The 27,452-nt window shown below is 38.1% G+C and overlaps 2 protein-coding genes and 1 long non-coding RNA gene across 12 annotated transcripts in view; 2 read left to right on the forward strand and 1 right to left on the reverse strand.

Moving 5' to 3' along the window:
• Positions 1-1,022: 1,022 nt before the first annotated feature.
• Positions 1,023-19,617, reverse strand: LOC135439844 (dipeptidase 1). Of its 2 annotated transcripts, XM_064698671.1 has the most exons (9): positions 19,234-19,617; positions 9,361-10,075; positions 9,232-9,301; positions 8,604-8,780; positions 8,442-8,526; positions 8,299-8,374; positions 8,043-8,181; positions 1,682-1,803; positions 1,023-1,157 (listed from the first exon to the last, which is right to left on the reverse strand). In XM_064698671.1, the coding sequence occupies exons 2-8, from the start codon at positions 10,002-10,004 to the stop codon at positions 1,696-1,698; spliced, it is 1,299 nt and encodes a 432-aa protein (XP_064554741.1). In that variant the 5' UTR covers positions 10,005-10,075; positions 19,234-19,617; the 3' UTR covers positions 1,023-1,157; positions 1,682-1,695. The 2 variants fall into 2 exon arrangements, with proteins under 2 accessions (XP_064554741.1, XP_064554740.1); XM_064698670.1 differs by having other exon boundaries at positions 1,023-1,803.
• On the forward strand, positions 8,294-8,912 carry LOC135439845 (uncharacterized). Its single transcript, XR_010438197.1, has 2 exons — positions 8,294-8,533; positions 8,588-8,912. It is a non-coding gene; the product is annotated as an uncharacterized LOC135439845 (long non-coding RNA).
• Positions 19,618-22,263: 2,646 nt separating the features above from the next.
• Positions 22,264-27,452, forward strand: part of LOC135439925 (fructose-bisphosphate aldolase) — a 187,327-nt gene continuing 182,138 nt past the window's right edge. For 8 of the 9 annotated variants that reach the window (XM_064698807.1, XM_064698806.1, XM_064698803.1 and 5 more), the window contains exons 1-3: positions 22,264-22,421; positions 26,318-27,140; positions 27,209-27,408. In XM_064698807.1, the coding sequence (XP_064554877.1) occupies positions 26,345-27,140; positions 27,209-27,408 (996 nt within the window). In that variant the 5' untranslated portion in view covers positions 22,264-22,421; positions 26,318-26,344. The remainder of the gene's footprint in view (positions 22,422-26,317; positions 27,141-27,208; positions 27,409-27,452) is intronic. The other variant, XM_064698801.1, reaches the window with a different exon arrangement.

Consider the following 27,452-nt stretch of genomic DNA (forward strand, 5'->3'; position numbering starts at 1 on the left):
TTGGGTGGCCTGCACGGTACAACCCCAACCGAAACCAAACAAACAATTGCAGCTTTGTTCACATTTCAGTTGAAAATTGTTTGTAAAATTATATTTGTTGTAATCAATAATATAAAAATAATATGTACCTTTGTTTTCTGTATATATTTTATTATTTGTGAAATATGCTTTGTTCATTTTATGGTGCTTGATAAACATTTATTGTTTTTCAATTCTTTTATTTTTGAACAGCTTTTGTTCAATGTCATCTCTTGGTATTTGCTTCATCATCTATTGATGTTGTATATTTTTTAATGGATTTCTGAACTTATATGCAATGTTTTTGGCGGGTTGACTTTTATTTGAATTTCATAGTACACAATACTTAGTTCCCATTATTTGAATATCGATTAAAAATTATGGTTGAAGCCCTCAAAATTCTCAAACGATGCGAAACGTGCGTGTGTGGTATTCGTTCGCATGCGTGTTAGTGTGCGCGCGAAAGCACCTGACTAATTAATTGTTTAATTTTAATTAACTCATTAAAAGTACAAATTCTACCACTTCGGTTAAGTTCATAACGAAATTAAAATGTAATCAAATAACGCTTTGTATTAAATTGAATTGTTTTTAATAATAGGTTAATATAATAGGCTAATGGCCACGCAGCTTTTCATTTGTGCTTAAAAACTGCACTCATTACATTACCAAGCTGTAGTGAAATTCCGGCCAAATATGAAATACGATGAAGTGATATGAAATAAAAAAAAAAACCAAATAAAAATGTTCATACATTGAGCTTGTCAGTTTTCTTTATAACAAAAATGTTCAATGTTCTTCGTAGTTTGCCACATATATATAGCTTCCATAGGCATATTTAAATATATATTTAATTTTTATATAATAACTTTTTCATAGAAAAAATACGCAATGAAAATTTGTTAATGCTCTTCGCCTGAAACAGGACATTTTGAGACGATCTGTTTTTTTTTGCTTTAGTTTGTATTTGAGTGTTTTCACTTTTCATATTCTTTGCTTATTTAGCCAGCTTTTGTCTTTCCTTTTTTTTATTTGTTCAGTTTTTGTGCGTTTGCCTTACGCTTGTTTTCTTGCTTTTGTCTGGGTCTTAGCTACGATTTTTGTTTCTTTCTCTTTGCGGATCCTTGCTTTACTAAGTGCTAAAGATGAAAATAAACATGACAATGATATTTATACAATGTTGGCTAAGCTATGGTAACCTTAGTGTTGAAGTGGTTGCCAGGACGAGAAGGGCAGAGAGGATATAGTGGGTGGGCATATGTGTGCGTTAGTGTGTGTATGTGAAGTATAGCCGCCGCTATGCCACTTTGTATTTGTTTATGTGCACGGCCAGCTGTGCACAATGTTGCCAGGCAGCAGCTGCCGCTTGGAGTCTGAGCGATTGAAAGTACATGTGTGTGGGTGTACGTAAACAAGTGTGTGTGTTTGTGTGTGTGTGTGTGTGTGTGTGTGTGTGTGTGACACACATACTTGAACACACATACACTATAAAAACAAATGCTCGCATGTAACGACGAAAAAACTTTGTCAATTAACCTAAAACAAGTTTCACTTTACAACACGTACGCTTGACATAATTTCTTCTCTCTCTTCGCTGGCTCCTGGCATTGATGTGTGGATGTGTGTGCGTGTGTGTGTATGCGAAAGCATGCAAAAACTTTACATATGAAGAAATTATCACGTTCTTGGTCCTTGATACCGACAGTAGGATCTGCCCATAATGTCCTCAGCTGGAATTGACTGATCAATCGGCTGCACTCGCAATAACTCCATTTGATCACGCACCTGAAATGAAAACCAAATCTAAAATACTTCTCAAATAAAACTTCTGTGCCATGCGGCGTATGCGCAATATAAATGTAGTTTGATTAGGTTTGCCAACAGCTGCGCCCAAAAACTAATAAAAGTGTATGGCATATGCGAACAACTTTTGTATATTCAATTGGCACATCTCAAGTTTTCAGCTGTGCAAAGCAAATGGGCAAAGTTTTTGCTTACTATTCAAATGGAAGTTCAATTTATTTTGAGTCTAAGATGCATTTTGCGTTATTAATTACTTAAAGGTTGAGTATATGACTGGCCTAATAGATATTGAATCTTAAGCACAAAGTGAATGTGCCGTATACTAAAAATTGAGTCAAAGTAATTTAAATATATTGTCTAAATAATATATAAAATATATTAAACGAATTCAAACATGTAATAAATACTCCCATAGCCTTTGAATACACATTGGTTGATTTGTAATGTAGCTTGTCATCACAATCCCTTTAAATCAAATTAAACTGCTCAATAATTTTGAAAAAGAAAATGTTATAAATAATGAACAATATAATCAAATCAAAAGATCAAATGTCATAAGAATTTAATATTTAATTGAAAGCAAAGCAATACTTATTTGTAGAAGTACTGCCCTGTATAATCCGTAAAATATGTTCTGCTTAAAATTTTATATACAACTTTTTCAACCAGTTGGTCCCCGTGGAAAATTAAAATTTGCCCGCGATATCTTGATCTACACGCTTTTTTAAAAATATGCAGAAAAATAAGTTTTCGCTCATCGCATTTTCCACCCATGAAGGGCGGGCTATGCGAAAGGTGTGATGCGCGTCTCAGATTCATTTTTATAAAGATCTTTGAAAATGATTTTGAAGCCGAACGGTTCTTAATTAAATAACTTGCATACAACAGTTTTCTCCGCCTTACCACTGTTGCGGGTGGAATTTCCATAATCTCAGAAGCATGTATCCATTAAGTTATTATGCATGAGCATGAAAATAAGTTTCAAGCCAGTCGAACAAAACTTCAAACTTCGAAGGATTTTTCATAAAGATCTTTGAAAATGAATTTGAACGCGAAGCTCGCGATTTTTCCACACTTGCAAAACCTCGTATTAGCGTACGCCTCCACAGTATCTACAGTAAAAATTTCAGCTTCTTATACTAATTTATTTTGTGTAACCCATTATTAATCCAAGTCAAAAATTAAATAGCCCCATAAATGTATCTAGTATATCTTAAATTATTTTTTAAACAGATATTTAAAAAGTACCCAAAGTCGAACTTTTATCACAGGAAACATATTTCTTTTAAATTTCAGCAAACTTTGCTGTTTTCCGTGCCAGGCTTTTAATAGCTTTAATAGCTCTAAATAAGCTTTAATTATTTTTATTACTCTTTAAAGAAGTTAACTAAACTTATTTTGACCTAAAAATGTTTTTCTAACAATTTCGAATGGCGTAAAAAACAGTTACTTTAAACTGTAGTAACAACTTTGCAAATGATATGAAAAAATTGGTAAACAATTTAAAGGAATTTAATTTGTTTGGTAACTTAAGCTGGGTCACTCGGACACGCGAGCTGCAGAAACCTGTTTAGCAAGAGAAATTCTCATCGTTATACAGATTCCAGCCACTTATAAAGTAATCATATTCCCATTAAATTATTCAGTCTTACAAAGCCATTCACAGGCTGTATTGGCAACGCATAACAACGAGTCCTTAAAGGACTTCTAAGCCCACAGTGAAGCTCATTCTAGCCTTTTGCGTATTGTTTGGCCAACTTAGTGTGTGCTTTGCAGAAAGTTTAAGGCACATTTTATGCCGCGCAAAAAACAGACGAAACGGGAGCCACAATAAAACAAAATATATGCAAAAACAAAAACAGAAAAAGGCAAAAAAATAAAAATAAAAAATAAAACATAACAAAAAATGTTTTGTTTTCAACACCAAACACCTTTTGAGGCCGCACAGCTGCGTCGGCGCGGGGACAGGGCAGAGGGCGAAGAAAAGGCAGCCGCAGTAAGAGAAGGGCAGCAGCCAGCGAGGATAGGGCGGGTGAGACAGGCAGGGGGAGAGGCAGGGGCAGCAGCCCACTCCTCCCATTTCCGGTGCTTTGTTTGCCGTATAACAATCGAATTTACGACTTTTTTATGAGGCTTTATGTGCGCGCTGCTTGCCACATACAAACAACAATAAAACGTCAGCTTTGGCTCAGACTGTGAGCCGCAGTCATTGCACTTTGGCCACGCCCACTCCGCCCATCAGCACATAAGTTCTTTGTGGGATTTGCCTTTGGCTACGCTTTTCCGGCCGCTTTGAGTTGCATTAATGAAAAGCACATTTCACTGTTACATTTGAGTGAAAAGTTCAAAGCGAAAATGGCTGTTAAAGAGCCGCTGCGCCATTTTCATGCTAACCAAATCAATTGTAAGAAGGTCAGTTCGCGCACACAAACACAAACACACACACACACCCACACACATACATCCATAGAGGCTGAGTACAGACACAGGCCGGCAAAAGGATATTTAAATGAATTTGTCTCGCACAAATTGCTGCCATTTGCCGAGGACTTTTGCCCAATGCCGCCACTTGGGCTATGTGTCGTGCCAAATGCCTTTCCATGCTCGCATTAGATACTCTCATAAAAGGCTAAAATAAAAGATACATTTGCACAAACACAAGCAACGACCTCAGCCGAGCCTCAGCTGCCTTGACTGCCTCTGCTTTTGTCTAGATAAAAACTGGCGTCAAGAAAATTATCATGTTCATGGCTATGGCTGCTGGGCCCGTAGCACCATCAAAGGGCCACCCACACTTCCCCTATGCCCCCCCCCCCCCCCCCAACCACCGCACCCCTTCACCCACATACCCAGCCATCATTTGTGGTTGTTGTTGGGTCGCATTGAAAAGGCGCCACAGCATGAACTGAACTGAAGCATTCCCACGAGCTGCCTCAAATCTCTATTGCCCTAATTTCGCTTATTTTTATCACTACGACACACTTATGGGTTAATGGTAGCTAGTGGGCGTTATATAAAATTTAAAGTACTTCAAGCAAAGTTTCCTTTAAATTAATAAAATATTTAATACAATACTAAAACTTATAGGAGGCATCAAATGATTAATTGTAATAATAGTATTATTCTTATTATGTATTATAATAATATTATATTAAAATATTATTATTAGTAATAAGAATAATAACTAATACTAATTACATACAACCCAATAATTACTATATACTAATGATACTAATCAAATAAATTTACCAATGATAGAAAAAACTGTAATAATAATAATCAAAGTAAAAGTACCAAAAAAAGGAATATTATTTGATTAAAAAACCGTCAAATTAAGGACTTTTGTATAAGTTAATTGTATAGCATACAAATAAGCTCTATATATTGCAATTTTTCATTTAATTATCATAAACTATATTCCAGAAACATTCAAATCTTAAACAGTAAAAAACAAATCAAGTCAACAAATTTAATTTATTATATTTATATTAAAACCCCAAAAAATATATGAGACCCGTCGAATTTAAGCTGTTTTTATTAAATTGGAACACATAACAAGGACTACAAGTCACAAGCATAATAAGTCCTCGTGCGTGTCTGGCATGAAAGGGTACAAAACAGACATCAGTATGCGTGTGAGTGTTTGCATAAGAGATGACAATCATTAAAATGGCCTTTTGCCTAATTTCTATGACTTGCTTAATTATCACAACGATGCCAACGCCCACTCCAGACACCAACACCCACGCCCACACATATACACATAAACATATACAAACACAAATACAAACACAGAGACAGACGAGAGACACGACAAGGGTCCCTGTTGACCTACTGGGCCAATGCTTGGGGTTTGCGCTCTCTCCAGGGAAAGAGCATTAAGCGTCTAATAATGGAACATTTGAACAGGTTTTTGTGTTCATTTAATTGCATTACAGGAGACGCTGACTGCGATAATATATATATTTTATTGCAAATTTGGATCACCAAACTCGATAAATGGGCCTTGCTTAAGAGTTGTGCGCTGCATTTTTTTTTATCAAGCTTTCACCCGGCGTTGACACCGAAAGTATAAAATAATACTCAAATAAAAAAAGGGCGCCGGGCAACATTTTTTAATTACTTTGTGGCAGAATGAACAAAAATTGCTACAAGCAGCAAAGTATAACAATGCGAGCACAATTCTTAATGAGCATTATGCCATATAATAAACAACACTAAAGGCTGTAATATATATTTATATTTACTGTATAGCTGCCTTTCATGCGAATATATATGCATATTAATATATATGTATATGTATATATATCTATATTCTTTTTTTATTGCTCCTGAGTGCAAAATGCAATAAAAGCGCAACCATTTTAATCACCAGCTTTGCAAGAGTCGGCAACACTTTTTGCCGTGCCCCTTCGCATACATATTACTGAGTAAGTATGTACATGGCAGTGCTCATTGTAATCACATAGAGGAGCCATTGTCGGAATGTAGTTTACTTTTTGCTTAATGCACACAGAAAAGAAGCGCAGAACCAAAACTAATTACAATGTTGCAGACAGATAAGGCGTCAGCCTCCCTACTCAGAATAAGAGTGAGAGTCAGAGTCGGGGACAGAGTCATAGTCAGCGTCAGCGTCAGCGTAAGAGAACCAGAGAATAGGAATATGATTAAAGTTCGCCGACGCAGAGACAAGCGCCAAATTAAAAAAATGCTGTGGCATCTCTTTTTCGTGAGGCGCAGCTTATGGGGGTTTTTATAATGAGCAATAGCAATAAAATGAGCGCCTCAGGAGCAAAGTTCAAGGAGGGGGCGTATGATTTATTATTATTTGATATTAAATCTTTAAATGACCAGAGCCGTGCAGCTACCAACTCGACTCGGACATATTAAATTAGTTTTCAAACAATAGCAATTTTCTTAGCTCAGTTAATCAAGGATATTCGGGAAATGAGGTCCCAAATAAAATATTTGTTTCACATTTGATTTCATTCTTTCTTTTTATGAGAAGTTTAGTTAATAATTTAAAAATAAAAATACTTTCGTTTTAAATTTCATCTTTAAAAGTTTATTTCCAATTTAATCAAACTATGGACAATATTTGATAACGCATGGATGTGGCTTTAAATTTGGCAGACTTATTTGTTAATAACGATCAAAAAATAAGCAAAAACCTCAGGAAAATGCAGCTACATATTCCTGCTCTTGCTCAATAAAATTTACAAAACAGAGCAAAAACTTTTGCCAGATGAATATGTAACAATAAGGCTGGCAAAATCAAGCAGTTTCCTTTTCAAAAACAAAAAAAAAAGCTGTATAAGCCGTTTGTAGATGAACGAAATTCCTTTGCAACAGTTACCAAACAGTTTGAGCCTAAATGTTTGCTCAGGCAGTCAATCGACTGCAAAGCAAACTCTCTTGGAATACTTGGCTGAATGGCACTAAGCGTTGAGTGGCATTCGTAGTCGATGGAGTGACCTGCTCAAAGGACTCGCACACAGTGACTGACAGTCCAACATTCAGGCAATGCGTATTGAATTAAATTGAATTGAAGTAACAGCAACAGAGCTGCCAAAGGAACAAATAGAAGCTGCAAGCAAGCCGATCCTGGCCAGCTAAGCATACAGCAAACATGCTGACCACATCCGCAAACAAACTGCAGCAGCTTCTACTGCTGACTGCTGGCTGCTCACTGCTGGCTGCTGCCTGCTGACTGCTGGTCATGCTCATGTATAAATATCGGAATAACCATTTGAAAATCCTTTTAAAATTATTTCACAACTTGCGTCTTTTCGACGCCAGAGTCGCCCTAGTCATAGTTCCTCTCCGTTCTTGGCCCGTTCGCTATACGCACCAAGTATGTGCAAATTCCATTGCAAAGCCACATTATTCTCTTTATCCTTTGAAAGGAATTTTCCATGTGCAATAACAAGCAAGCCAGAGAATGCAGACGGCAGCAGCTACAGCTACAACTTCAGCTTCCTACTGGTTTTTTTCTTGAAGCTGCTCAACAGTGGCTCAGCTGGGGACACGTTTTTTGTTGGCTAAGAATTTTGCTTTTGTCTAGAGCTCTGACTAAGCCTTAATCCGCAAGGTAATACACAACTAGTCGAAGCCATCCAGAAAATGTTGGCAGTGCACACAGTGAACAATGGAATGCGAATGGCCAAAAATGGGTTTGACTAGCATATTTTTATTTTTTCTTTTTTGACTCTTTTACTCACCGCTTCGACTTCCTTGAAAACGCGTATGAGATTTCTTCCAGCGAGCTTCGCTATATCCCCCTCCGACCATTTATCCGACTCTAACAGGGTTGCAAAGAGATGCGGATATTTGGAAACATCCTCCAAGCCTTTGGGCACGCTGTCAAAATATCAGATAAACAAAAAATACCGTATAAATACCAAGGAAATACCAAAATCATACTCGAAATATAGCAAAACATAACAACAAACAAAAAAAAATGGTTTGTTTACTTACAGATTGACGCCATCGTAGCCAGCCCCAATGCCCACATGGTCAATACCAGCCACCTCGCGTATGTGGTTTATATGCGCTGCAAAGTGGATAGTAGGAAATGGGTTAATAACATAGTTAATTTTCTTTTAAATCGGCAAACCTACCCACGACATCGTGCAGTGTCGCCTGCCCCGAGCAGCTGACAAAGTGCGGATAGAACGCAACCATAACCAAGCCGCCGTTAATGGCCTGTAAAGTAAGAGAGCCCCATTAGACTAAAGTCCAGTATTTAATTGGCTTTCATTTGCAGCCTGTTTATTACGTACAATGCGCTGCAATACATGATCCGGTACATTGCGGGAGCTATTACATATGGCATGCGCCGAGGAGTGCGAGAATATGAGCGGCGCTCGGGATGTGGCCAATGCATCCAGCATTGTTGGCACCGACACGTGCGACAGATCGACAATCATGCCCAAGCGATTCATTTCCTTCACCACAAGCTGTCAAAAAGATTTGATTAAGTGGAAAAATCAAAAAGAATATTTTAACAATACGAATTAATCATTCCGCTGGGTACCCTTTAAAGTTAAGATTTAATAATAATAATAATAATAATTTGACCTGCGCAACTCCGAGTAATTCCCGCTCTTTGCATGTATGTATGCGTGTATGCAATCATGTATTTATTTCTGTCTGTTCTTATATTCCAATGCGCTGCATATGTATGTATTTTAAATACTGCCCCTCTAAGTGATTCTCATAAATTCAAGTAATATAGTTTTAAAAATTAATGTATGTCAAACTCTAACTCTAATTTGCTTTACTATATATATCTCTTCCTCTCCTCTACTCTTTCTCTTGTTTCTCTCCCTCTCTCTCTCTCTCTCTCTCTCTATCACTCTCTCTCTCCCTCTCTTTGCTTATCTATTAGAGTATACATAGGATAATTACCTTGCCAAACTGGGAAAGTCCACCTATGTGTGGATATTTGCCTGGCTCGTCAACTTTGCAGCAGTCCGCCCTGTAAACGTTGGTCTATTAATGCTCTGCCAAACAAATGGCTGTACCCGTTCAACTTACCAAGGTGTGTTGCAGGTGTGAGTGAGTGTAAGATATCGGGCGCCCAGCTGATAAAACATGCGCAGAACGCTCAGACTGGTGCCGATCGCATGGCCACCCTCGACGCCAATCAGGCTGGCGATTTTGCCCGTGCGATGGGTTTGCTCGATGCCCGCGGCGCTGGTGACCAGCGCCATGTGATGCGGATAGAGCAGCACCAGGCGTCGTATCAAATCGATCTGTTCCAGAGTTAGCTGCACCGCATCCAGATGCTGTGAGGAGCAGGGCGCGTAGGCGGACCAGAACTGTGCAGAGACCATGCCCTCTTTGAGACGACGCAGATCCGTATGGCTCCAGGCGCTCGAGGACCAGGGCGCCAGTTCGCGCAAATCGCCGCCAAAGTGAAAGTCCTTCAGCTGATTCTTGAGGAACTTGCGTATATTCCAAGGCAAATCGTTGTGGCCATCGATCAGTGGCACCTCCTTTAGCACGTTCCGCACACGCTGCATGCGATAGTCGAAGTCCGCGTCGCCACTGCCGCTGCCGCTGTTGCTCCCGCTGCCTGTGCCAACGGCCGTGCATCTTAGGATGGGCAGCATCAGCGGTAAATAGACAAGGGTCAAGCAGTTGAGGCCACAAACCTTGGGCAGCTTCCTCGATTTCATTGCCCCCAGGAGCAGCTAGCAACACAGCAAAAGCCACGCAGCACTCACATTGATGATGTTTGTCGCTCGAACTGTGGGCGAAAACAAAATATAAATATATGTATATCTAGTTGAAGTAGAAATAGAAATCCGTAGTGGAGCACGCTTACAGCAAGAATATTGCATGTGATTACTATTTGTTTAGCTGAGCCGATGGCGTGATTGAGCTATTGAAACTTGTTGGCAAACAAATGCCATAAATATAACGCCCACGGACTCTTTGGTTCTCGGCTCTAGCCACGGCTTAGTCCTGGCCGCAAACATAAATAAAACTTTTCATATTTATTTCCGAGCCAACTTCGATATCGAGCCCGCGCACCAAATGCATAAAAATGCACAATAAAAATGCAAAAATTATTTATAGCAAACTTTTTGCGAGCGGATCAAAAAAAAAAAAAACAAAAATAAAATATAAGTAAAAAAGGCCAACACCAAATTTAAATAGTTCCCACAGTGGGGCAAAAGTTTCCAAAGCGACACCAACCGTGAGTGCTAGAGTGAGACAGCGTAAATTCTTGCCAAATATTTGGGCGTGTGCGGCAGGCGGCAGGGGTTCGAGCTTTTCTTTTTCACGACTCTAGTGGGACGACATAAAGTTTTTCCTGAACTGCAGGTGGGCGGGCAACAAAACACTAAATGTTGAAAGGAAATTGAAGCCAGCTTTGAGCTGGGCGCTGCGAGCAGCATATGAGTAAGCCACAGTTGCCGACAGCTGCCGAGGGTATTGACCGGCGGGCACTTCCCCTAGTGGCCTCTCGCCACCCCTCACTATCATTGAGATTTCTATTTTATTTTTCTTCCTTTGCGGCATTTCGTTTTCACAATTTTCTTTACGAAACTCAAATTAAAGTTTTGGGCCAACAGCAAAACTCAACTCAACTCAACTATACTAAACTTCCCTAATAGTTTTTAATGCATAAGTCAGCTTCATATAAAACTAGATGCCAAGAAATAAAATGCCAACTTAAGTATTGCGTAGATAATAATGTTTATGTGCGGCAAGTTGACGGAAACTGATTTTGTGAGTGAATTTCTTTGAAGAATCTGCCGAGAACCAAAATAGAGCATATATTACACTTATAAGAGCAGCTTTTCAGGCAGCTTTAACTAATGATCATAATTATTTTTATTTTTAATATACTAATGTCATCAAGTAAAATGGAATGAAAATAGAATTAGAATAGTTTTTTAATTAAGTTATATTATTATATTTAAGCAATCTAAAACTCATAAGCTATTTTTATGGCCTGTGTTTTATAATATACCATTGAGGTATATTATTATTAATTCATCATAAAATTATTATTATTATATGGTTTTTATATTATAATTCTTAGGTAGCCTGCACCTACTGTCTGCTTAATTACCCAAAGATACTATATGTCTTATATCACATATTATCTTATTATATAAACTTAACAACCCAGCAAAAAAATGCACAGTACTAACCAAACAAAGCTCTTCATCATCATAAATCTTCTGGTTTAATACATTAAGTTTTAATAATTGTAATAATTTTAATAATTATTTTAATATAGTATTATTCGCGCGTACTCCGATCCAATTAGAGCATCCCACCTCCCGCCCAACCGAACGAGTTGCGCATTCGTGTATCACACGCCCCCCCGAAAAGTGAATACAAGCTACGACTATATACTTGCCAAATAGTTTAGAATAGACGACTTTCAACTATGCATGGCATAGTTAGTTGTACAAAATTGAAGCGATAAGATTGTGTAATTACGTTTTAGTAAGGACAGAGAAGAGTAGTTGTCTATTGACCCGTAATTAAATTATGAATAAATATTACGTAAAGCAAAGTTAGTTGCTACATTCAGAAAAAAAAACAATATGAAAACAACATAAAATTTAGAAATTCGCCCTTGAAATCGGGCTTGTCTTTTTCGAAAAGCAATTCCTTATTTTTTTAAGGAGTATCAAAATTGTCTGAAGAGGAACAAATAAAAAGATTTCTAAAAAGGTTTGCTTTAAATAGATCGCCATTGAAAACTATAATTTAAGGAACATTTTCTGATTTATTTATTTACTATTATTTATTTTAAGTATTTACTATCATATGAAATATACTTTACAAAAATGCTTGAATAGCTAGAAAAATATATGTATAAACATTTAAAAAATTGATAATGAAATCATTTATTTATGATTAGACATTTATTGTTATCCTATTTCTAACTTCTACTTTGCGGCTCGAGGTTTTAATTCAAACATGATATTTAATGTTGAAGCTGTTTAAATAGTTTATACTCAGCTGCACAACAAAAGTTTTGATACACAAATTGTAAGCACCAGAGAGATACAATTTTTGCTTTTATTCACAAACTTTTAAAAGATAAAATACGTTTGTGCACATTTCTTGTACATGAACATGCTTTAAAAAAAAAACTAAACATACGTTTCAGCAAACTTCAATTGAAACACATGCAAGATCTGATATATTTGCTTAAGTGAATAACAAAAGAGAAACATAGATTTATAGATGCATTCGACCAGAGTTTAACTTAAAATCAATCAATATTCTTTTTGATAAATTTCCATAATTGATTTTATGTTTGAATTCAATGCAAAATGCTTGCCATCGATATATTTCCAATTAAAAACAATCACGTATCATTCCAAATGAGCATGCAGTTCGCTTTGTGACAATTGTTATTTTATACAGCAAATGGCAACTTGTCCTCGGAAAATGCAATTTTCATTCAGCTCATTAGTCCAATTGTGATGGCAGTTCTAACTGTAAACATGTTGTCTAAATGATTTGCAGTTTTCTACGGCACTCAGAGGCGGACAATTCGTATATTTTGTGCTCGTCTATTTTCAAGACTTTCCATTTGAAATAGTTTCTGTTCTTCATTTTTTTTATTTTTATATATATTTGTTTTGTGGAATTCACCATTTTTTCATTTTTACAAACTTTATATGGCATCTGCTGGTGTGCATTTTGTAGAGCATACAAACTGGCGAAAAAACATGCACCATGGTGTGCAGAGAAGTGGAAGAGGGAGTGAGGCGCTAGAGAGACGAGAGACGGGAGGCATGAATTCGTATGTTGATTTTCATGGTCTGCTGCCTGGGCACAAAATGAAAACATTTCACTCTACGAACTTTTGCGAGGATATCTTATCTGCCCGCTATCTCTCTCCATCTCTCTTATTCTCTCTTTTGCTCTATTCCTTGTGCCATTTTTAAGACAAAAAACCTTTAACATTTTGCCTTATCGAAAATTATGCAAAATTGACAATGTCAATAAGGACGACAGCAACAAGGACAACACGCAGCAAATTTCTCGTCATGCGAAACGTGACACAGGCGCAACGCACGAATTGTTGCTACAACAACAACTACAACAATTAATGACACGCCAAAGGGCCGAAATGAGCGCCGATTGGGTTAACAACAACAACAACAACATCGAGCTGCCAACAAACAACAAACGGCTGCAAAATCGAAAATGTCTGACGCTTCGTTAAACATTTATGCCACTGACGGCAACTGAAGGGCCCAATATTTGATCTTTGATTTAATTGCCATACGATACATTTCATTGTTCAGCAAGGCACAAAAGGAATTACAAAGGAATGCATTAGGGCTCCACAAAACAACAGAGTGCAAATAACCGAGTTGAGCCAATATGCCTTGAATTACACTCATCCACATCTAAATATCTTTTTGCAAATGATGCCCAATTCTGTCAGTTTAAGAAATGCTACTCTCAGATTATAAAATATATAAAAAAAATGACTTTAATATTAAAGGAAAACATTCAACTGCCCCAATTTTCATTCTGTTTTGAGGGCTGCGTCGAATAACATATGCTACACAAAGATTTTATAATCTAGTCTAGTAAACATCAAGAAAGCACAGTTGATATGCGACTGCCGAAGATTATATACCCTTGCAGATCCTATAAATAAATATATATATATTGAACTAAAACTTTAAAACAAGATAAATGTTTATAGTCAAAGTGTCTTTAAGGAAATTCAAATTCCAGAGTTTAAATTGCAGATTCAAATTGAAATATTTTGAAAAATCAAAATATTTGTAAACCAAAACTGAGTATCAAATGTTTATAATAATAATGTTAACAAGACTTTGGAGTTTTGTAGTATAGTATAGAAAACAAACGATGTCTGAATCGTTTCTACAGTCTATATATATATAATAGAGTGATACGATAAGTCTATAAAACATGATACAGAATCGGAAATGGTTTCTACAATGAGTTGCGCGTTTGCTGATAAAATAATAATACCCACCGTTAGGGTATACCTAGAAATTATTTTATTGTTCGCCCAAAATGTAATATATTGCAATATTTTCAAGTCTTTTGTGGAAATTGAAGAGTATTTACTTCGGGGGAATATACTCTTATGCGAGCAGAGCACAAATTTCGGTAGGTTGTCAGTTGGCACACACAAAAACACGCACATACACGCATGCAGATGCAAATACGCGTGCTGGGAGCCAGACAAAATGGGCGCAAGGATAACTGCGTACAACATTGCGTATGCGCGTTGCCTCTGCAAATGCGAATGCGAATGCGAATGGAAATGGGAAGAGGTGAGTAGGGGGATGGGAATGGGAAAGGGAATGTCATGCGACTATAGGGGAAGTGGGTGGGTGGGCTGGAATGTGGAGAATCGTACATTTATTGCAACATATAAAACATTATTTTGCATGGCCTCAAAAAAGAACGGCGCTCAACCGACACATAAAAAAATGAAGAAAAGCGGAGCGCGCGTTGGAAAATTGCAGCAAGGAAATGCGACGTCGTCGTTGTCGCTGATGTCGCTGACTGTGACTGCGACTGTGACTGCGACTGCGGCTGAAACTGAGACTGCGATGTCCTGACTGCTGTTGGAATTCTCATACAAAGTAGCAAGCAAATAAATAAAAATAATAAAAATATACGTTTCTTTCGACATTAGCGCTGCATTAAAGGAAGTGGCAGAGCGGCTGCCGGCGAGTTGGCAAACGACAACCGAAGTCAGGACCGGCTAGTGCCGCACTTGTCGTCCTTCATTTCCATGCGCAGCCAAGGAAAGGAAACGTGCCGTAAACTACAGCAGACAATCAAAATGCATTCATGTGCGCTTACTTAACGTTATTTATAATCAACTCTACTATGCACCTCCTGCAACCCCCTCCCCAGCCCTGACCGACAATTGCTGCTTTTCGTGCTGCTCCTGTTGACTTTGCTACCGCCGTTTGCCTTGCTTCCCCATTTCATTTGCAAGTATTCAGTCGCTCCCCATTCATTCAGCTCCAAATTCCATTCAATACGAATTGTTGCGAGCCATCAGTCGCACAGAATTTCCATTTGCTCGCAATTCCCACGCCTTGCCTTTGCACAGTCGAGCATTCCTTGGGGCTGCACGAGTCCTGCACCATGGCATGCCCGCTCCATGTTGCCCATAAGCATAATATAAATTTTCGTTTTTTTTTTTATTGAATGCCTAGCTGTAATAATAATAACACTAATAACTCGCCTTATAGTGCTTGAAGGACTGCCCGCGGCGTATTATTCAAAATTTCAAGAAACGAATTCTGCTCGACTTGCAACAATTTTCCATTTTGATAAGCATCATAAAGCACATTGAAGTAATGTTAAGAATCAAAAGCGTTGAGTTGAACCTTTAGCCATATAAACAACCCTCAAGCGTGCTTTAAAATTTTATTGCGATTTCATAAAAAAAATGTTCCCAAATAGACATACGAATTGGGAGAGTTCAATTATTTGTCTGCTTATTGAAGTGCTTTAATATATTTTCTAAAATTTAATATATTTTCTAAAATGATTATAAATGTAAACCATTTGTTTCGCAACAGCAGCAACTGTACAAGAAAACGCTTTAACTGCTAAATTAGAGCTGAAAGCATTGCAAGACCCTCTTCAATAAGCTATTAATTCTAATTCTACTGTTATTCCACTTTCAATTAAAACTCATGAGGGAAACAAAAGTAAGCATACGGCACAAATTAATTAAGTGCAGCCCCAAATAAAAAAGGAGCCTTATGTTGTTGAAAATGGAAAAATTCCGTAATGTAGAAAGTTAAATAAAAACACACAGCACCACCTGATATCGTGGTATGTGTGCGTGTGTGTGTGCTCTGTTTGCATTCACATTTTTATTTTCATACATTTTCATATTTGTTATTTTTGGGCTGTTTTTTACTTATTTCACTGCTTTCTTGTTGGCAATAAACAACTGAAGCTGAACACAAAACTGTACAAATGCTAACACAGTCAAAGAAATACATGTAAATTTAGCACACTTTTTAGGGCCGCACCAATACAATGCCAACTACAACGACCGCAACTACAGCAATGCGCGGGGACCTAAAGGCATGCGTGCGTAAGAACGAATTGAAATGATTTTACAACATTTTCATATTTTAACAGCATGTTGTTTCTTTACCTTTGCAGAGGGTATTATAATTTTGTCTCCAGTTGTGTAAGGCATAGAAGGAGACATCTCCGAGCCCATAAAGCATATATATATTCTTGATCAGTATCAACAGCCGAGTCGATATAGCCATGTCCGTCTGTCGGTCTGTCTGTTTCTATGCAAATCTCTCAGTTTGAAAGCTATCGTCATGAAATTTTGCAGAAGTGCCTCTTTCTGTCGCACGCAGTAACTATGTCGAAACCGGCTGGATCGGACCACTATATCATATAGAAACCAAGATATGTTGAGAAACCTCGGCATTTATTAGTTTTACGATGCGTCCCATATATATGCAAAATCCTATCAACATCGGATCACTATATCATATAGCTGTCATAAGGTTTACCAGATATCTTGACCATACTCATTTATAAGTTTCCCTATGTTCCCTAAATATATGCAAAATCTTGTTTACATCGGATCACTATATCTTATAGCTGTCATAAGAACGATCGGTCTAAAATGAGGTTTTCGTATGAACAACTTTTTGTTTTTTAAAATATCTTAGCCATACTCGGGCTTAACTATTTTCGCTGTGCTCCTTAGATGCGGGCATCTAATTATGAGCATTATGAAAAGGTAGGGTCTGCAAGGGTATTAAATCTTCGGCGTGCCGAAGATAGCCCTTCTTTCTCTTTTGATTTGCCTTTGCTTTTGCCTTGACTCTTGCTTTGGCGCGATGTCCTTTTATTTTGTTTTATTTTTTTTTTTGCCTTTGGTGCGTATAATTTATGCACGATTTGGAAACCAATTGGCAACCAGCCACTAATAAGTTAAAATTCTCGCCCTGCTCTGCCCACTTAAATGCTATCCAATACGTCCAGATTGTAGCTTTAACCAATAGCAAATAGTTATTAATTAAATTTCCTAAAGCAGCTCACCAATTGCTATAAATAATATTTATTAAAAAAAACTTTGCGCTTAACATTAAAATGTCCGCATTATTTAATTGTTATTTAAGCTATATAATTTCATTTGTGTTTCCTGCGTATTTTCTACTTATGATGAATGTGTAAATTTTTATAATTAATATTAACATACATGTTTTTTTTTTCAACATTACAAATTATTTACACGTCCCTCATTTTAATTATGCATTTTTTTCTTTTCGTTATAATGCAATTTATTTACTAACTGACAGAAAATCAATTTAAAACTTTAATTAAATTAAACGATATCATTTTGATTTTCGCAATTTTAATAAATATATTCATTAAAATTAGAATTAATCTGTAGAGAGAACTTGCATTAAATAATCTTGCGCTTGAAGTGGGATTGGCATAAAACTCATGAACTGACACAAAAGATGACTGCGACTTCTTGAGCGTGTAACTATTTTTTGCATCAAATTTATGGCCCAAATATGAGTTAAATTTGATGTTTTTTAAAGAACCTGAATATTTAAGCCACAGCTTGATTTAATATAATTTCTCATATAAATTGTAATGAAAATAAAATTGCCTAGTTGTAAAGATTAAATTAATTGATAAATTTGCAGATTGACAAACGATTCGACAAGCTAAATAATTGGACAAAGGCATATTAGTCAGATTTGGCAACTATTTTGTCTAATTTATTGCATTTAATTTGAACGAGAAAATATGAAACTAATATAAGTATTGGCCAAATATTTTCATACGTTCAACTATAATTTGCTTAAGCCACAAATGCATTCCAATTCAAATGCTTGCACGCAAATATCTTTTGTTTCAAATGAATTTCTGCAACTGCCTGCAACATAATTTATGCTTTGAATTAATAACTTTGAAATATTTTTTAACTAGTTATAGGTATTTTTGCATATCACTTTTAGGATTTGTCAGAAACAATTCCTCTTTCTACATTATTTAAATAGTTAAAGCCAAAACACTTTAATCGATTTTGCAGTTAGACATCAACAAGAGGAAAAAGCCAACCCATTTCGGAGGATATTGCCCAAATAACAATTGTGTCATAAGATTCAATGCTCAACCGTTGGGCAGAGGCATGACCACGCCTCATGGGCACCTGCTGAGAGGTAACAAGGACTTTAATAATGTCACATCAAAAGCCTCGCAAGAAAGAGGAAATGGGAAATGGGAGGTAGTAGTGTCTGAGGGGGATATTCAGCTCAAAGTTCAAAGCAAATTGTTGCGGAAGGCAAAAATGAACATTATCATCAACAGGAGGCAGGGCGATAATGCTCGGCTACCAGCTATAGGATACTCATTTCAACAAATGCAGATACCAAGCGAAAGGTTCGCAATGCACACACACAGTACCATTAAATGGCATTGTCTGTGGGTGTGTGTGTGTGTGTGTGTGTGAGTGAGTGTGTGTATTGGCTATGTGACTGCGGGCTGCAGGACTTTGGGATCCCAGAGACGGGGGCAGCGGGTGTTTTGACAACGCACAGCATTCGCATGTCGCCTGCTGCATATTAATGAAGTGGCTGCCACTGGCAGCGCCAGGCGAATGGGACGGATGAAGCGGATGGGGTTGGAGTTGGGGTTGGGGTTTGGGGTGCCTGAGGGCAGGACGAGTCCGGTTTTGCTAGAAGCACTCATCAATTTCTCAATATTACGAATTTCGATGGCAAAAAAATCTGCATATGAACCGCAGGGGCACAAAATGTGGCAGATAAATACATATAAATAAGCAAATACACACAGATACACTTCTACAAATGCGTATGTCTATACGTTTACAGGCATAGATTTATGGGCCTTTCTGCTTACCAGAATTGTGCAAACCGTTTAACATGCTCGCCCGCTTATACGCTGAGACTTTAAGCTCTGACTCCAACACTTTTCCGCCTGTTAATTTTGTGATTTTTTTTCTCTTTTGCTTTTCTTTTTGTTTTGTTTTTGGTTTTAGTTCCCTTCTCTTTGCACTTCACATATAATTCACATAATTTTCTTGCCTTGATTCACACTCACGTCAACAAAGTCGCGTAATTACTGTCGCAGTTGCCGCCTCGAGGGCAATGGCAGCTACGGCGTATACGTAACGTAATTTGCCCGAAAGCGTATGCGTGTGTGCGTGTGAGTGTGTGTATGTGTTTGTGAGGCGAATGCAACACGTGTGGTTGTTAAAAATCCGCGCGATTACCACACAACTCATCCGGCCGAGGCACGAATTTGAACTGAAATTGAAACTGACGACAAATGTGAAACAGGACTCGCCGCACAGTGGGCCGCACACGAAGTCGCCACGAAGGGAACACGCGAGCGAACGGACGAGCGCTGCGTTGAGAGCAAGGACGACAGAGAGCGGTTTTCTGTCTGCGATTGTGGCTGCTGTCGGCTGCTGCGTTAGATAAGAAGTTAACTACTTGCTTGAGTTAACAATTTGACTAAGACAGCTAAGTTAATGTCCCTTAACCACACATCCTTGCATAAACACTTATCCTTTAAGCAGCTGGCAGCCTGGCAATGTCAGTTTTAAAATTAGAAGCTTTTGTTCTTTAAGCGCCATGTGATTATTCCCACCTTACCACAAGTTTGACCCATAATAGATGTGCTTCAACTATGCCACACAGGCTAAAGCGTGGGATATGTAGAGAGTGTGTGTGTCGAAGAGAGCGCGTGTGAAGTGCCAGCCAATTATTCTCTTTGACTGATAACGGGAAAATATCCACGAAAATAAAGGGACTTTTGCGCTTCTCTTAATCAGCTGTTTCAAGTCGAGTCCTTTTGCATTGCTGGAGGTCAGGCATGCTTTCAAGTGCTTCAGTAAAGTTGTTAGTCCTTACAATGGCTACAATAGGGCGCACGCATTTTAATGGTCAATCCTTTGTGTGTGAGTCCTGTTCCATAATATTCCTATCGGTCTGGCTTTCCAATGTTGCAATAATGCTAATCGAAATTAAACTTATATGTTTAAGTGTATTGAATACATTTCAACCTAACACTGGTTAGGTTAGGTCATAATCCTTAAGCTTTGACTATTCCTGTCGCCGTGGACTGGTCCACTCTCCGTTTACCCGTTCGACCTAATGGATGTGAATGTGTGTTTAGCAGACAGAAAGAAATCTTACAAAATCTATCTAGATTGCATGTACGTAATAAATAAACTCTACTTGAATTATTAAATAATTATTAAAAATGTTCATCATCTTTTGTATTGAATTTGAATATAATACTAAAACATGTACGCTGCCTAATTTAATTTTCTTTCCTATATGAAAATTCAAATGGAACATTTAATTTAATTAATTATTTTTATTTTCTATTTTTCATTCAATACAAAAAAAATTTAAAAATAAAATTAATTATTTCAACGCCAACAATTAATTAATTGTAAAAAAAATGTTAAATGACAATATTTACAAAAAGAAACAAATATCAACGTTACTTGATTTAATGATAAAGATTTTTTTTTTAATTTTTTAATATGTAGATATGAAACTATTTGTCCGGACTGATTGGCTGACTGACTGATTGGCTGTTTGACTAGCTGAGTAATTGGTGTTAAACGCACAGCCCAAGCCGTAAGGGCTAGAAAGCTGAAAGTTTCACAGTAGTTCCCTTATGTGATTGAGGTGCACGTTAGGGCGGGGTTTTAGTTTCCGGATGTGTGCAAAAATCGCCTGTTATTGTTTACCATTCAATCAACCTCATCAACTCATTTTTAAAGATCTTTGCTCACATTCATTTGAGGAATGTTTCACACTTTTCGGAAAATCCATTCCTCCTTAAATGAAGGTCCCTGATTGGTGGCTGACGTTCCGCATTCGAATTCATTTTCATGGCTCGTTATGAAAGTTCACTTGAGAATTTTTTACACTTTTCGTAGAATCCCAACCTTTTTTAAAGCCTTATATAAGTATAAGAATAAGTGATTCAGCGATTTAAGAAATTCCACCACCTACTGTGGTAAATTTGTGGATAACGGTTGTATGTAAGTTGTGTGTTTACCATCCAATCGATTTCAAAATCATTTTCAAAGATCTGTCTGAAAATTCATTCATCTAGGATAATAATTGCTTGTCAAAGGTTGAATGTATGCATGCTCGAATGTATTTTTCAAGCACTAAATAAAAACTTAATGAACTGTGGTCATTGGCAGAAAATTTGCAAATTTCAGTTTATAATTTTAAAGATCTTTATGAAATTGCATCTGGTAGATGTTTGATATTTTTCGCAAAAACCACCGCTCTTGGATGGAAAAGCACATCAACGGTTAAATAAACGATAGTTTTTTTTCGTTCTGAAGATTTTCTCCGCAGGACTAACAAGGGCGGATATCGTTGATGCAAACATTTAGTTATTTATACGATGTACTTCAGTCATTTTCAAATCCATGTAATCTACGTTAAAGTAAGCTTTAAACTTTAAATTTTCAAGTGGCGAGAAATGTAAAATGATGTATAAAATTTAAAGCACAATTCGGTACCATGCATATACGCTTGTTTGTTATATAAGTAATAAGTATAATAATCAAAAATCATTGAATTTCAGGCCCTGTCCCACATGCAAGTTCAAAAATTCAAATCGCAGCGCCGCAAGCAATAGAAATCAAGCAGTGTAAAGGAATGCAAGCAGTTCAAGCTCAAAAAGCACAACTAGCACAACAATTCAAGCTGTACGCAATGCTCACACCAACTGGCAAGCTTACCAGCTGCGCACACCGCAAGCTTTTAGATACCAAACGATTTTGGTATTTTTCATTTAGGCACAAAACTGTGCGCGATTTGACAACACAGAACGACCTCCAAACAACCTTTTGACGTTTCGCTTGCCTACGTTCGGCTGCCTTTTACTTATTTCGCTTTGGAATTTCTCGCCGCCGCAGCCGCAAGCCGAAAATAAAAGCGTCGCCAACTCAACTCCAGTGCAGCAGCAGCAGCAGAGCCAGCCGGTAGCCAGCAGCAGAGAGCGGAGCAAAATAAGAAAACACCCACACAGTTTCATTTTCCAGATCGGTGAGTGTGTGTGCAAACGTGTGTGTTGGTTTGTGTGTGATAAAAAATTTAAAAATTAAATTAAATAAACTAAATAAATGAAAAAGCGCAGTTCGTAATCTCGTTATATCAGTGCATTACTGTATTATTCTCAACCCAAGTTGGTTTCGTAATCGTTTTCGCAGTTGCTAAAGCTGAAAAAAGTTACAAAAAGTTCTCGCTGTGCGTGCGTATGTGTGTGTGTGTGTGCTTTTTTCTTTGGCTGGAAATTTCTAATATGCGAACTAGCTTTGAGATTTTATGATTTCTTCTTGAACTTTGTAGTGTTCCCTTTTGCTTATCGCAGACAACGTCGTTGACCTATGCAACTGATAAGAAACCTGAGTACGCTGTCAGCTATCGCATAACGGTGCTTACCATTGCATTGCCGGCTTACCAGGCTGCCCCCCCCCCCCCACTCCACCCCCGCCACCCATTCAATCCAACCAGAAACTGCTCTACCATCGTACTCTGCACTTTATCTACATTTTCACTTTTGAGTTCATTTGCTTGTTGGCAGCGTTTCAACTGCAATTTGCTTTATAAATAGTTGCCCCACGTCTTATGCATGCATACAGCATATATATACATTATGTATAATTGTCTATATACATCTATTCATTAGCGTTCGTTTAGTTTTCAATTAAATGTCGTCATTGCTGTGCGTTTGTTGAGTTCATCAATTGGCATTTCCCACCCAAAACTGAGAAACCTTTTTTCTCGCACATAATTAAAATCAGCCCAATGAGTACGAAAGAGAACGGGAGAGATGGAAAGCAAAGAATATGCTCTGTCCTGCTCGTGTGTGGCCGCCACTTTAGCAATTTATCTTGCTCAGAACGCGATATTCCCACATTGCAGGCCTTACATAAGAGAGTGATCCATCCATAGAGAGAGAGAGACAGAAAGGGAGAGAGAGAGAGAGAGAGAGAGAGAGAGAGAGAGAGAGAGGGAGTGGAAGCGGAATGGTAGAAGAATGTTAAGGGTGAAAATAAGACCAAATAATATTTAGAATCAACTACCCTTCAATTTGAAAGCGTAAAAACACGTTTGTGAATGAAACCCATTCTGATGTTAGTGTCAGAAAACGAATTCGCCTTCAAAACTCTTTGTTTATAATTATTACCTAGACAAACCCTATCAATAATGAAAAAATGTCTCATAATATTCAAATGGGAATGCCAAATCTTCAAGATATAAATATAAATTTTACTTAAGCATGTTTACATAAATGTTTGATATCTGCTTTTAATGCATAAATAAATACAACTAGAATACTTTTTAACGAAAGACTAGAATGAGGTGATATCTACGTGAAAGTGAATTTGAATAAGATAAAAAAATACATTAGCATAGATTATACATTTGATAAAATAAAACTAAATATATTAGTATTATATAGAATGCCCGAAACTGGATGCATCTTTCCTACATTAGTTTTTCTTTTTTAATATAAATTTTAATTTGAACACTTATATTTTATTGGTTTATTTAATTTATTTAATACAGAAAAGTCCATTACTTTGCATATATTTTACTACAGCTGCTTCTAGCCATACACAATATAACGCCCTACTCCGGTTTCTTGCCGCCTCTCTCTCTCTCTCTCTCTTTCTCTCCCTTCCTTCTCTCACCCATTCTTCTACTCACACGTCAGTTCCTTCCTGCCTTGACGCAGCTCGTATTTTCGTTCTTTTGACCTATTGCTCATGCCTGGAGGCCGGACCTTTTGTTATTATCCGCATCACACGCGCAGCGACAATAACATCCTGAGCATGTCTCATTAGGCGATAACAACATGCTGTTAGAGACTTTGGAATCGTCTGTTGTCAATATATAGGGGGGCTCGTTTTCTAATTTGTATTATCGAAGTGAAGGTTAAATTTTGAACTGCATGACAACAGCAGCAAAGCAAGATGCTTGCAAAGTTTCCATAATTTTCGAAAATTTAATTTTTTTCTTTTCGTTTAATCAACTTGTTTTTTTCGTAGCAGCCGCTTTATATGTATATGCAGACGTTTGCGTGATATTTAGACACATGTGTCTATTTTATTTTTATAAATACACACACACAGAAATAAGCATACATGTTTTTTTGATAGCGTTAATTTATGTTGTTGTTGTTATTTTGTTTTTTTTTTGTTGCTGTCATGCGGATGTTTTTTTGTGCTTCTTTGTGTTTTTTCTATTTATTCGTCGAATTTTTTTGGCTACATTTCAGTCTTCAATCGATTGCCGGCTCGTGTAGGTGACAAGTGAGTGAATCAGCTTTGCTTAGATAACAAGAAGACAATAAAAAAATAAACTTTAAAGTTATTGTAGATCAACGTAGTTCTTCGATTCCCATCATATTTCCAAGCAAACAAATTCCCAGCTGCATTTTATTGACTTATCAGTTGCGGTTGTCGTGCTAATCAGTTTGTATATATTTACCTGCATACATATATGTATATGTATGTGTGTATATGCATAGTTTTTTTTTCTGGGTTGTGCGTGTTTTTCAATGTCAAACAAGTCAAGCAACATTGCGACTTTGTTGTATCTAAAACTTTTTCTCTATATAACACTTGCCTTCCTACCACGATCTCTCTCCAACTCTCTCTCTCTCTGTCTCTCTCTCTCTCTCTCGCTCTCTCTCTCTCTCTCTATAGATATATATGTATGTCTATCTCACTTTTACGCGCCACACGCGCCCTATTAGTGTTTAACCGTTTCGTAAGCAACACGTCACAAATTCGCCGCAGCAACATGTTGCCTCTGACCTTGTCCAATGTCACCGTTTTGGAGCATGCGCCGCACACGTCACGCAGCAAAAGTGAAAGTGGACGTCACAAGTAGCGGCTGTCCCCTACCCCCGTCTCTCTGACGGGTCTTACATTTGCCCTCTCTGAATTTCCGCACCCACCGTTTTGATTACATCAGTCGAGACTGTAGTTAAATTCGCAGTCGCGTCTTGGCTCAGTTGCTGAAAAAGCATTGTCGAGGTTGGTTGAGCTGCTGGAGCTAAAACAAAAATTAAAGTGTTTAGTGAGCGACTAATAATGTTTAATTAATGGAGTCTGCTGCAATAGGGCAGCTCTTGTTGTAAATCTGTGAATTTGTAATTGCTTAAAGTTTATTTCAATTGCAATTAATTCGTATAAGTGAAATTTTCACACATTCTTCTGCAAATTTTAAGAAAGCAGAACAAAGCTGCAAACAAGAGCAGTATCATATGTATTATATATACATACATAAATAAGTTTATATACATATATCTAATCCGTGTTTGATAAACGCGGAACCAACAAAAAGTGAAGCATACTTTTTATAATATGCAAGTGCTTGTGGTGTTTATTTTTTAAATACAAATTTCGCACTTTTCTCTGCAACTTTTAGCAACATCCGCAACTTGGCAACACTGCTGAACACACTTAAGCAACATTTGTGTATATGCATGTAAAATGTTGCCAGCGCAGCAGTTAGCCGTAAACTCGGTCTCTATCTACGCACTTACGCTCTCTTTTGTCATTGCTCTCTTTGAAATCAGCTGTGCATTTCCAAAGCTTTCAAAACCTAAAGCCCCATTTGATTGATAGATATTCATGTATATTTTTTTTCCGCCTCGGCGCACAGATGCTTTGTTGTAGTTTAAGAGACACATACCAAATTTTTTTTAAATTATAGTATATCAGCTTAAAATTCCAATTATTTTAGATATATACATACAAGTATAGCTCACAAATTGGTAACGGTGTCAAAATTCTTAGTTCATATAGATAGCGCACTATTTGGTCCCCACCCAAATGCATTTCAACGTACTCCGACTGCTTAAATCCATTCATAACAATGCTTTATCGTATAAAAATAACTCACAATGTAAATCCGGGCCATTTCAGAACTATAACTATACGCGAATCTCAAAGATGACCACCTACTTCAACTATCCCAGCAAGGAGCTGCAGGAGGAGCTCAGAACCATCGCCCAGGCGATCGTTGCTCCTGGCAAGGGAATTCTCGCCGCCGATGAGTCTGTCTCGACCATGGGCAAGCGCCTGAAGGATATTGGCGTGGAGAACACCGATGAGAACCGTCGCGCCTACCGCCAGCTCCTGTTCACCTCTGACGATAAGCTAGCCGAGAACATTTCCGGCGTCATCCTGTTCGACGAGACTGTGTACCAGAAGGCCGATGATGGCACCACCTTCATCCAGTGCTTGAGGAAGAAGGGCATCATTCCCGGCATCAAGGTCGACACTGGTGTCGTGCCACTGATGGGCTCCGAGGATGAGTCGACCACCCAGGGTCTGGATGATCTGGCCAAGCGTTGCGCCAAGTACAAGAAGGAGGGCTGCGATTTCGCCAAGTGGCGTTGCGTCCTGAAGATTGGCAAGAACACCCCTTCATACCAGGCCATCCTGGAGAATGCCAATGTGCTGGCCCGCTATGCCTCCATCTGCCAGTCGGAGCGCATTGTCCCGATTGTGGAGCCAGAGGTGCTGCCCGATGGTGAGCACGATCTGGATCGCGCTCAGAAGGTCACCGAAACCGTTCTGGCCGCCGTCTACAAGGCACTGAACGATCATCACGTCTACCTGGAGGGCACGCTCCTCAAGCCCAACATGGTCACCGCTGGCCAGGGAGCCAAGAAGAACACACCCCAGGAGATTGCTCTGGCAACCGTTACGGCCCTGCGCCGCACTGTGCCCTCTGCTGTTCCCGGTAAATTTTTAGCCCTACATTAAACAAAAATAAATATGCATTTGCTAACTGATATTCGCTGTGTGCAGGCGTCACCTTCCTGTCGGGTGGACAGTCCGAGGAGGAGGCCACCGTTAACTTGAGCGCCATCAACAATGTTCCACTGACCCGCCCCTGGGCTCTGACCTTCTCGTACGGTCGCGCCCTGCAGGCCTCCGTGCTGCGCGCCTGGGGTGGCAAGAAGGAGAACGTCGCCGCTGGACAGGGTGAGCTCATCAAACGCGCCAGGGTAAGTTCTACGCTATGGTTAAACAGAGTTTGGGCTTAGCTATA

Source organism: Drosophila montana, unplaced genomic scaffold (assembly GCF_035044405.1).
Source record: "Drosophila montana isolate Dmon_TW-CO22-7 unplaced genomic scaffold, ASM3504440v1 contig_779_1, whole genome shotgun sequence".
Lineage (NCBI taxonomy): Eukaryota > Metazoa > Arthropoda > Insecta > Diptera > Drosophilidae > Drosophila > Drosophila montana.

Bases quoted from the DNA above. Each gene is read 5' to 3' on its own strand.
- LOC135439844 (XM_064698671.1), bottom strand. From the start codon at position 10,004: ATGAAATCGAGGAAGCTGCCCAAGGTTTGTGGCCTCAACTGCTTGACC. The intron at 8,375-8,441 runs GTAGGTTTGCCG...TCCACTTTGCAG, and splicing joins GACACTGCACGATGTCGTGG to CGCATATAAACCACATACGC. The intron at 8,182-8,298 runs GTAAGTAAACAA...ATATTTTGACAG, and splicing joins GGCTACGATGGCGTCAATCT to CGTGCCCAAAGGCTTGGAGG.